Source organism: Sceloporus occidentalis, unplaced genomic scaffold, assembly GCF_023333645.1.
Source record: "Sceloporus occidentalis isolate IW3139 unplaced genomic scaffold, rSceOcc1.0.p SCAF_2, whole genome shotgun sequence".
In the NCBI taxonomy this organism is placed as follows: domain Eukaryota; kingdom Metazoa; phylum Chordata; class Lepidosauria; order Squamata; family Phrynosomatidae; genus Sceloporus; species Sceloporus occidentalis.
In genome coordinates, this window is record NW_028316982.1 from 65,321,967 (window position 1) to 65,334,411 (window position 12,445).

The 12,445-nt window shown below is 39.5% G+C and overlaps 1 protein-coding gene across 1 annotated transcript in view; it reads left to right on the plus strand.

Annotated features, from left to right (window-relative positions):
* SORCS3 (sortilin related VPS10 domain containing receptor 3) overlaps positions 1–12,445 on the plus strand; it is a 654,782-nt gene that overhangs the window by 610,284 nt on the left and 32,053 nt on the right. The window contains exons 22-23 of the mRNA XM_089508329.1: positions 2,392–2,504; positions 8,062–8,193. Of these exons, the coding sequence (XP_089364455.1) occupies positions 2,392–2,504; positions 8,062–8,193 (245 nt within the window). The remainder of the gene's footprint in view (positions 1–2,391; positions 2,505–8,061; positions 8,194–12,445) is intronic.

Genomic DNA, 12,445 nt, shown 5'->3' on the forward strand with positions numbered 1-12,445 from the left:
ACAGTTCCATCTTCCTGACAGTTTCCTGGGTTAGAGAACTAGTCCATCTCTCTTCATTTATAAACTTGTCTGGCATTAAAATTAACCTTGCTCTCCTGCAGTCCTTTGATTAGGAAATAATTACTTAGTGCCTCATGAATTGCAATACCCTGATTCACTTGTCATTAGCACAATTGGTATCTGATTTGTTATGCATTAAGTACTCATGACTGCACTTGGGACTAACAAACATAATTCCTGCTTTTGGGAAACAGTTTACTTACAGTGAGGATTTGCTCAGTGGAGTGTAAAGCATGCCAAGAACAACAGAAAACAAACCACTTTTGGAACACTGGTTCCCATTTCCTTGTTGGCAAGGTTTGATTGCTGGACACTACTGCTGAATTCAGGAGGGTCTAACGTCAGACTGCCAAGCAAGCTACAAATCTAACACCAAGAAGGAAGATTTATGTGCTCATCTGGCTTGATTCCTGTTTGAGCTTTCTCTTTCTGTCTTCCTTTATTTTAGTTTCTTACAGAAAATACTTTAGGATGGGATAAAAATTACTTTATATAAAGCAATCTAGTCTTCTGTCCCCTTGCTTGTCTGATATAATATATTATACTGCTTGCTTTCTTCCTTGCCTTTTTCAATTGGGCTCATCTCAGACTTCACCTAAGATATAGGCTGCAGCCATGAACCTACTTACCTAAGGGTCTGCAACACTGAATTCTAAGCAAAGGCCTATGGGGTTACTTCCCTTACAGTTCAGTATAAAATCAACTGTTGCCTTTGATAAAGTGTCATTATGACTTTAAAAGCCGTATGTAGGTTGAGTACAGGTTGTCTGAAAGACTGTTTCTTCCCATGAAGCAAAGGAAGGCTTTCTTTTGGTCCTACCACCAGATATGTTTGGTGAATATACAAGAGAAGGCCTTTTTAGTGGCTGGTCCCATTTGTAGAACTCTTTCTGATGGAAAGTTGGACTGACTTCCTCTCTACTCTCCTTCCATTGTCTGGCAAAGAAACTTTTATTTGGATTGGCTTTTGGCTAATAACTGGCTCCTGCAGAAATTTTTTAATGCAAAGTTCTGTACTTTTTCTCTACATTATCCATAGCATTCTAAATGCTTCTGTTGTTGCTGTGTGGCTTCAAATAATTTCTGACTTTTGACGACCCTAAGATGATGATTCTATAATGGAGTTTTCTGGGTCCAAGAGGATGTGACTGACCCAAGGTCACCCAGTGGCTTTCTGTGGCCAATGAGGGAATCAAACCCTGATCTGCAGAGTCATAATTCAGCTCTGAAACCACACTACCACTGCACTTTAAAATGCTTTTGAACCATACTTATTCAGTGCTTGGTTTTAATGTAATCATTTATTCAATTGTGTTTTGAAATTGTTTTGTAGTGCTATAATTGATATTTTCATTTGTGTTGCAACTTTCTTTGGGACCTCTCCTGGGAGAAAGGTGGGCTAAGATATAAAATAAATGTATGAATTAATAATATTTTTGACTAGTATCTGTTAGAGACTTACATCTATGTAAGTGGTCTTATATATGGTGCTAAGAGAATCGAGCAGTTTTACAATGTCCATATTCACTAAGAGGATGCTGTGACATTATCACATAATGGTGCCCTTTGTACAATACTACCTACAGGACTGAGCAATGCACATCATGCTCCAAGGTGTAGCAGCACCCATTGCACATTGGAGGTCTCTTGCTGCTGCCTTGCTATGCATTTTTGCAATTCACTAATAGAACTTCATTGTGTCCCTGTTACATATTTACAGATGAGTGAAGTTACTTACCATTGACCTCAATGTAGAATCTTGGTCATTGTTTCTATGGGTTTTGGAATTGGCTGACTATAGTATGACAAAGTATTATGGATCTTTCTTTACTCCTGAAAAGAATTGGTTCAAGTCTCACTTATTATTTTACTAGACATATGTCCACTTCTCCACTATCAAGCTATACGTAAGAATTTACACCACAGGCAAGTTAAAAGTGGATTTTGGTTATACTTATTTGATACATTTTCATTAGACCGTTGAATGAAACATAACATTTTAAAGCTGTTATATTAGAGTTCCCACCCACCCCAAATAATATTTTCAGCATCTGAAAAATCAGTGTTTAAAACCAATTGTTTTGTGGGCAGTAATGACTAGGAGGGCTCCTCCTGGGAATCAGCAGAATGAAAAATGTATCTGATATACCTGAGATATCAGGAATTTTGCATTTCTGAGAATATTTGCTTCTCTTCTATCTTTCTGAAGTTTCATATAGAACTATCTTGTGTGTCATAGAAACTGAGAAACTGATGCACTTCAGCCACCCCAGCTTAAATGGGCTGCATAGTTTAAAATGGATTTTGATGGTGGACCCTCTCTATTTGCAGAATATTTCCAGTCTCAGTTATTATCATTTTCTCCAAATTTGGATTATCATAATCCTGACATCCCTGAGTGGAGAGAGGATATTGGCAGAGTCATCAAGAGAGCCCTCGTACAGGTAAGTACCCATGACTAATAAGGGTGATTTGCTCAAATTCCAAACAAGTTGAAAAAGGATAGTTTAGGGAAGGGAGTATATAGTTCACAATTAGCCGCAACATTTTTTTTTAAAAAAAAATCTTCAGTCATGGTACTGTGAGAGACTTCATTCAGAATCATGCAACTATTTATCTCACTCTTGTAAACAGAAGTAAAGTATGCTGGTGTCCTATGACAGAGGCAGGCAACTATCACTGCCCATATATTGGACTGCAGGCCCAATTAACCTTGTCAACATAGGCAATGGAGAAAGCTTATGAAAATTGTAGTCCAGAAAATCTGAAGGGCCACATGTTCCCACCTCTATCTAAACTATTTAAAGTTGATGAGAACTCATAGCATTACTTCTCTCTGTGCCTGTTGTATTCAGAGGGTCTTTAAAACTTGAAGCCCTAAATTGTAATTTACTTAATTTGTGCATAAATACAGTACTGCTTATACAACACTTTTTCGAATACTGCGGAAACTAAAATATTAGTTCAGTTCAGTGGCACCATCTGAACAAGGACTATGTAATAATCTTCCTAGTATAAACCAAAACGTTTTGCAGTCTCTATAATATCTGTCCTCCAAGTAGTCCAAGAAGGAACTCCATCACCATTTTATGAATGGAATCCTAGAAAAATGAGTTGATACTAATGTTCCAGTGAGTCCATGATTGGTCAAGCCTTTTGCATTAGTTTCCATTATTCAACTCATCTCTATCCTTTCAGTCATACCGTCCAATAAGCTTGTAGCATTCTCTCCAAAGGATCCTGTCTTTACATTCATTTCTAAAATGGTGTCCTCTAGTTCCCCTTTAGAAAAAATATATTACATATGTTAATAATAAAAGAACTCACAACAAGTTTGTTGATTTAATTGGTTCAATTAAGATTTAATTGGCTGTAACTGGCATTTGCCAATTTCCACTTAACCAGTAGGCTAGTGTTGGGAAAAAAGTCTAGAAGCAGTTGCAGTGACCACTTGCAGGCACATTTGGAAAGGGGGTTCTCTGGACTCGCCCCTTGGGTAGTGGAATCATAGGACTGGAAGAGACCACAAGGGCCATCCAGTCCAAACCCCTGCCATACAGGAAATCACAACCAAAGCATCCCTGACAGATGGCCATCCAGTCTCTGTTTAAAGACCTCCAAGGGAGGAGACTTCACTACACCCCAAGGGAGTGTGTTCCACTGTCAAACAGCTCTTATTGTCAAGAAGTCAAGAAGGAACTTGGGGAAGAGGAAAGAAATGGCAATTGGGGCAGGTCCTGACTGACTTTTTCATTTACGGACCAGAGCTTAAGGGAAAGTTGGCCTACACAGACTTGCTTGGAGGAGTCTAGCTGCAGGCAAGCAATTTTTTTGGCTTCAATGTGGGGCCTGCCTGAGTTGTTGACATGCCTAATAGGAAGCAGATATAAACCAGTTTCAGCATACACTACACTACATAGCCCTGCTGCAGATCAGAGTTAGTTATAAAGTAGCTTTCTGATATTATTATTATTATTATTATTATTAACCTTTATTTATAAAGCGCTGTAAATTTACACAGTGCTGTACATACAATCTTTTTAATTAGACGGTTCCCAGCCCTCAGGCTTACAATCTAAAAAGGCATGACATAAAAAGAGAAGGGAAAGGTGGTGGAGCTAGTAGGCTAATACATATAAAGTACATAGCAATACAGGAAATGGTTCGATAAAACAGACATGAAAAGAACATCAAATAGCAAGCGACAATTATGCAATGCCTGGGAACGCTTCTCTGAACAGGATGGTCTTCAACTCTGTTTTGAAGCTGGTTAAAGAAGTGATGGCCCTTGCTCGCGGGGAAAGAAGGTTCCAGGAGTGAGGGGCAGTGAGTGAAAAGGGGTGAATCTGAGATGGGGCAGAGGAAATCCTGGGCTGGGACAGCAGACATTAACTACTAGCGCGGAGGGCCCTGGTGGGAAGGTGAGGAGAAAGAAGGTCTGATAAGTAAGGAGGGGCCAGCCCATGGAGGGCTTTAAACGTCGACAGCAGGAGCTTGTACTGAATACGGAAAGGGAGGGGGAGCCAGTGAAGGGATGCCAACACAGGAGAGATGTGGTCAGAGTGGTGGGCAGAAGTGATAATGCTTGCAGCTGAATGCTGGACAGAGATTAAAGGACGGAGGTGAGAAAGAGGAAGCCCAGCCAGGAGGATGTTACAGTAATCAAGTCATGAGACCACTAGGGCATGGACCAGGATCTTGGCAGTAGAGGCGGAGAGATATGGTTGGATTTTAGCAATATTGTACAAAAAGAATCGACAAGCCTTGGCTGTGGTCTGGATCTGAGGGATACACAGCAGAGAAGAATCAAAGATGAAACCAAGACTGTGGGCTTGCTGGACTGGTTGAATACAAATGTTGTCCACAGAGACAGAAAAGGAGTGTTGAAGGGTGGGCTTAGGAGGAAAGACAAGAAGCTCTGTCTTGGACATGATGAGCTTCAAATGCCGATGGCGCATCCACAGCGAGACAGCTGTGAGACATGATGAAACTTGCTGTTCAAGCCTTGGAGAAAGGTCGGGGGTTGAAAGATACAACTGGGTGTCATCGGCATACAGATGGTAGGAAAAACCAAAAGAGCTAATGAGTTTACCTAAGGACAGTGTGTAGAGAGAAAACAGAAGGGGACCCAGAACAGAGCCCTGGGGAACTCCAACAGATAAGGGAACAGGAGAAGTCGGACCGCCAGCAACCACTGCAAAAGATCTGCCAGACAAATAAGATCGAAACCAGTCAAGAACAGAGTCTGAGAACCCAAGGTCAGAAAGTATATTAACTAGGAGACAGTGATCAATGGTGTCAAAGGCTGCAGACAGATCAAGAAGGATGACAACAGAGTAAAGGCCATTTGCCTTGGCCAGTAAAAGATCATTTGAGATCTTGGTGAGGGCTGTCTCTGTAGAATGCCTTGGGCGGAAGCCAGACTGAAAGGGATCGAGAATGGAGTTGGCTTCAAGAAACTCAAGACAGCGAGAATAAACAACCCATTCCAAGACCTTAGAAAGAAAGGGAAGAAGAGAAATCGGACGATAGCTAGACAAAGAGGAGGGGTCAAGAGAAGGTTTTTTCAGAATAGGGGAAATGAGAGCATGTTTGAAGTCTGAAGGGAAGGAGCCTGTAGAGAGAGAGAGATTGAAGATATGGAGAAGCGAGGGCAGAAAAGAGGGAGCTATAGAAATTAGAAGACGAGTAGGAATTGGATCAAGAGGACAGGTTGCAGGTTTGCAAGAGTTCAGAAGTGTAGAGAGTTCATCCAAAGAAGCAGGAGGAAATGCAGAAAATTTGTTAGGCGAGGGTGATAGAAGATTATGAGCACTTTTGTATGTGTCTCTTTCTTCCAAGTGGGTGGCTGATATTCAGAATGCTACTATTTCAATTTATCCCAAAATAAGCATGCCAAAGTAAGTGTTAAATTGCTGGGATGTTAAGATTCCCCAGCTGCCATGAGCATATCTAACATAAGAGAAACATGCAAAATGGCTTTTTTGAGGGTCGTATTTCCTGCATTTTGCATCAAAATATCTCTTTACAAACCTAGTGTCATTTCACTTTTTTTCAGCTAAGTGCAGACAAACAGTAACACAAATCCCCAAAGGACAGGCTGTTTGATCACAAATACATACACAACTCATTCAACACACTACTTATACTAGTTTATGCAGTAATTGAGCAGTTTTCAGATATTTACCTCAGTTTTGCAGAAGACATAAAACCAGTTTAAAAAATGAACAAAATGCTGGGAATTCTGTTGTTGATATATCCTGGCCTTAACTTCTACTATGTCAGTTGTAGGTACTTTTTGGGTCACTGCAGAAGGAGTATGCAGTGCTTCCTTTTGCCTGTGCACAACAGAGCATGTCTGGTGCAACCTCTTGGTGAATCAGTTCCTTGGTTGAGTGACTCCCAGGTACCACCTGACTCCTGTTTTGCAGCCATGAGAAGGAAGGCAACCTTCTAATAACAAAGGTTTTATTTACAAATATACATGATAAGTATAGGTGAAGGCAAACAGCAGCACAGTATTTCTACAAACCACAAATGCATTCTCTCTAATGAGAGAGCACCCTGCCATTCAGAATGCTTTTCAGTTTTGACTCCAGTCATTAATTGTTCCTTTACAGGCCATTCAAAGACCATCCATCTACGTACAAGTCCTTCATGCAATGATACAGCAAGTTCATGCCATTATTTATACTTTGTTGTTATTAACAGCCAGTGGATGCTGACTCATGGTGATCCTGTAGATGAGACATCTCCATGAAACTTATCCTCCACTGCTCTGTTCAGGTCCTGCAGACTCAGAGCTGTGACTTCCCTGATTGAATTTAGCCATCTGCCATGTGGTCTACCTCTCTACTACTTTCCCTAGCTTTATTGTCTTTTCTAATGAGTGATACCTTTTCTTGAGCTGGCCAAAGTAAAACAGCCTCAGTTTCATCATCTTGGTTTCCAGTGAGAGTTCAGGTTTAATCTGGTCTAGGACCCATTTATTTGTCTTTTTGACTGTGCACAGTATCTTCAGGAGGCCATTTCTTTTGTTCTTCTCCAGCACTACATCTCAAATGAGTTGATTTTCTTCCCTTCACTGTCCAGCTTTCACATCCATACATGGTGATGGGGAATACAATGGCTTGGATGATTCTAACTTTAGTGTTCAATTGTATATCCTTAGGATCTCATTTAGTTCTTTCATAGCTGCCCTTCCCAGTCCTAGTCTTCTTCTGATTTCTTGATAGCAGTCTCCATTCTGGTCAATATTTGATCCAAAGTATGGGAAATTTTTAAAACTATTTTGATTTCCTTGTTTAGGCAAAATTTATATAGCTCCTTTGTCATCATTATTTTTGTTTTCTTTATGCCGAGCAGCAGGCTTGCCTTATGGCCTATCTTCATTTCTCTTTCTTCTGTATCTAGTCTGGCTCTTCTGATATTTTCTGCATACAGGTTGAACAAATAGGATGATAGTATGCAGCCTTGCCTTTGCCAGTTGGAAACCATTCTGTTTCTCCATGTTCTGTTCTAACAATAGCCCCTAGTCCTGAGTACAGATTCCTCATTATGACAATCAAATACAGTTGCACTTACATGCCATAGTTTTTCATGATCTACACAGCCAGGGGCTTTGCTTTGGTCTATAAAGCACATGTTGATTTTCTTCTGGGGTTGGTTTAGCTGAGAAATAAGTTGGAATATTAAGTAAATTTAATGAGACCTGGAACATGTTGTATGTTTTAACTGGACAATGTGGATATCTGTTTTTAGAAGCCTAGTAGCACAGGATGCACATATATGCTTTGGATGTACTACATTGTGTAATATAAGCATCAACCAATTTTGCACCTTTGTGCACTAGGATACAATTCCAATTTCACTGTCATTTTAAGGAGTTCTGAGTATGTGGTTAAGCCTTACAAAAGGTCTGTACAAGCATTTTAATAACTGATTGAAATGCAATTATGAATTAAGAATGCTACTAAGTCTCTTGCTGGTCCTCTTCTTCAGGTGACTGGCATTCCTGAGGAACAAGTTCTCGTGGCGTTATTCTCTGGGTTGCCCACATCTGCTGAACTCTTCATCTTACCCCATCAAAACATGTCAGAAAGAAGGAAAGGCAGCGAAAGTGACCTTGAACAGGTAAAGAGAGCCCTTCCCATCCCATGCACTTTGACACAACATTGTAGATTAGATAAACTAGAAAATTACATGTAGGTGTAACTCTCCTTGGAGTTATAATCTCTCAACTGCAGTGGTGTTAAAAGAAGCTTAATTTGACACAATAATTTGCAAATGAAGAGGGTGGTTTATACTATCAATTTGGGACAGGCAATCAGTCTTCTGCTCTTCATGTGTGTTGAGGATCCCAGGCCCTGTGTTTTTAGGTCCAAAACCTGAGCTTTAGGAACATCCTGTGATGATGTCATAGGTTGATTTCTCTGCCAGTGTTGCATTGATGTGGAGATGTGGTTAAGCATGCTATATTATGCATCAGCCACAACTGTGCAGCATATGTCATTCAAGTAAAAAACACACAGTGCAACAAATGAGAAAGTATTTCTATGATTGTTTTCCCAGCATTTCACTGAACAGAAAAAGCAAAACCAAACTAAAGCTTCCCCAGATCTTTTAAAAATACCATTGTAAGCACTGCTTTCAACAATTTATGGGAGCTATAGTGCTCAATAAATAAATAAATGATAGAAACTTTCCCTAACTTTTAACAGTTTTGAAAGCACCAGTTTACAATGCATGGGTATTGTAATCCTGCCATAGTACCTTTCTCAAGGAAAAAAAATTGCAAGCTCCACTCTCATGGTTTGCACCCCCAAAACCCTCACTGGACACACTTTCCTTCCTTTGTTTTAGAGACAGAGAGGGAGGAAAAATGAGGATGCTGAATAAATTTACCTAGTAGACATGAGGGAAAGAAGGAAAGTGGATGAAGAGAGAGAGAGAGAGGCACAAGGAAGGAGGGACAAAATAAATATAGCCTGGAAATTGGGTAGGTGGGTAAACAAGAAAGATTCTGAGTGGGTGGGAGATATAAAGACAGAAGGATGTAAAGACAAGTACAACTAGGAAATGTGGGGAGAGAGGAGAAAAAGAAAGAGGAAAAGAGAGACAGAAAAGAAGTAGACAATGTTTAGCAAAAGTTGTTTGTGAACAAGGTGACCAGATGTCAAAACCACAAAGGAGAATAAGGAACTGCAAACTGTAGGACATTCAAGAAAAATGTACGACATTACAAAATAAAAACATTTATATAAATATAAATTCAGTTCAAATGGTTGAATTACATCTGTATTACATATTATTGTTGTTGGGGGTCATCAGATAGGTACGGGACAAAGTCAGGATGACTCTCCCATCCTTATCCCATCTGTGACAGCTATCACACAAAAGGCTTTCATGATGTGGTCCTGATTCTGTCATTATCCTGTCATTGAAGTGGAATTGTATTAACGCGAACTCCCGTTAATACAAAATGCCAGGGCAATTCCACTTCAATGATGGGTGTCCGGGATTGCTGCCAGCAATCTCTGATTTATGCTGATAACCAAGCCTTCAGCCAACATATGCAAGCAAAACAAACCTTGTGGAGAAGCAGTCTAAGAGCAGGCCAAGGAAGCAAGCTGATGTCAGGGTTCCAGAAAGTCAAGCGTACCGAAAGACGAGCCGAAGTCAGGAAGCCAGAAAGCAGCATGGTCAAAACAGTCCAAGGTCACAATAGCCAAGAGATAACAGAGGTCCGGTCTGAGGTCAAGATGACAAGGTAGCAAGGTAATGAGATGTCAGGAGCTAGAGCGACAGCAATCACACCAAGGGCTCATGCAATAAACTCTAGCAACAAACTCAAGCCTCTCTCCCACTTAAATCAGGGAAACTCTCCCTTGAGCCACCTGAGGCCGGTTTGCTAATTGTCTTTCTGCAATCCTCCTGGATCTGCGCCTGCAAGCACTCTCAGCCCTTCTCTCTTGATAAGAAGGCACCTGCAGGCACGCCTCGTCTCCAGAGTCACCACTAGGCTGTGGCACCATAGAAGGCCTTTCCTCAGCACTAGGACCTGGTTGGACCTCCTGCTCTGGGGCTGGGGAAGCACAGCTGGGACCTGGCAGAGCAGAACTAACACCTGGCGTAGCCTCAATCAGCCCTTGCTCTGGAGGAGGCTCATCCTCCTCCTCATCCTCCGAGAGCTCATCTTGGCTGGCCATGACAATGGGACAATGACAGGATCAGCGTAATGTAATATGAAAGGCTTATGTGCGATTGCTGTCACTCATGCTTCCTGGATTGGACAATGTCCAGATAAGCATGACATCGTGTGAAAGTCCTTCCTGTGATCGCGTGGGAAGGACAGGACAAAGACGGGGAAAAGATGTCTTTTTCCCATCTGATAATCTCCATTGTTTGTCTTCAAGTCATTTCTGACTTATGGCGACCCTAAGGTGAACCTATCATGGAGTATTCTTAGCAAGTTTCTTCAGAAGGGGGTTTGCCATTTTCATCCTCTGAGGCTGAGAGAGTGTGACTTGCCCAAGGTCACCCAGTGGGTTGAGCTGAGTCATGTGGCTGAGCCAGGATTTGAACCCTGTTCTCCAGAGTCCTGCTCCAACACTAAAACCACTATAGAATCTGGTAGCCTTTCAATGTTTACTTTGTTAACTGACTCTTGTAACTGATCTATAAGTTCCTTTTAAAAAGTCTTATAGAAAATTGCTGGGGGTTTGTTTTCTTTTAAGTTGTGAATAGCCTGGATTGTTTCTATTTTTGATATGTCTGATTTCAAAATTCTCTTTGTTCTGCCTTTATTATGGGGATTTCTTTCTGTTCTAAATATTATTTCAACTTTTTCCAAAAATTATTTGTCTTTTTCCTTTCCTTAAGCAATTTTGAGTATTCTTTATGAAAAAGTTTTATGCTGGCTTCCTGTTTTGTCATCTTTTCCTTTACTTCCAGTTCTGTCATTAAACTTTTTTTCTTTTTCTTTCTATAATTTACAGACTAGCTATTTGCCTGTCTTATTTGCATGTTCAAAATATTTTGTCTCACTTTTTTATCTTTTGTGCTATTTCCTTTATCATCTGTGCTTGTAATTGTTTTTGTATTATTTTAATCTCTTTTTGAAGGTCCTTATTAGTTAGATTTCTCTTTAAAATTTCCTCTTTATCTTTCAACTGCTGTTTTATTTGCTGATACTTCTCTCTTTTTCCCCTGTTTACTTCAATAGTTCTTTTAATTAGTAAGTCTCTCATCATTGGTTTCTAGGCATCCCAGTCTGTTTTCATTGGCATGTCCTGAGTTTTATTTTCTTGAAAGAAAAGTTGTTTCTTTTTTCATTTTCTCCACTAATTGATTTTCCTGCAATATATATTAATTTATTCTCCAATGAAAGTTTCTCTTTCTTAAGCCTATCTTTAGTTCTATTAAATTATGATCTGAAGGGAATTTAGGACATATTTCTAAAACATTCTTTACAAGTTTTTTGATAGCTGAAACATATCAGTTCTTGAAGATGATTGTGAAAAGAATGTAAACCCTGGTGTTTTATCATATAAATGTGGCCATACACCAATTAACAAAAAGTACTCTATTTATTCAAAGAATGATTTAGGCAATTTACCTTGAGATTTTTAATTTTTTTGTTTAACTGTTCTATCTCTTTCTGGTGTTATTATCCCACTAAAGTCTCCTGTTAGAATTATATTGTGCTTCTCTAAATCTTTTGTTAACTTTCAAAAAAATTCTTCCCTCTTTTCTAGTGGGGAATATATATTTATTATGGTTATCTTTTTCTTTGATAATGCTGTCTCCACTGCCACTTATCTTTCCTACAGGTCCTTAAATAACTCTTTGGAGATCAAATTTTTAAAATAAATTACTACTACTCCTTTTTTCTTATCTGTTGTTGAATAAAATAATTGTCCCAATTTTGTATTTTGAATATACCTTATTTCCTTTTTTTAAATCTTCACTTCCAGGAAATATAAAATATCATATTTAGACTTTTCCACCATATGGAAGATTTTCCTCCCCCCCCCCCCGTGCTTATTGTTTAGACTTTTAACATTCCAAGATCCTATTTTATAATGCATCTTTATATAAGTCTAAGTTTATATAAGAATCATCCCTGTCTTTGACTCTGTTCTTTTTTGATAGATACAATACCACTGCCTCCCAAATGTGACCTCCCATGTCCTTTTTTAAGATTGTACATCCAAGGGTAACTACCCTATTGATTTTCGCTGTTGCAATACATTTCTGACATACCCACTATATCAATATTCTCCTTCAGTGCCAGACTACAAACTATAATTAGAATGACCAGATTTAATTGGGGACATATTTGTAACAGATATATACCATAGGAAATTTCAGCAGGTGCAACTTT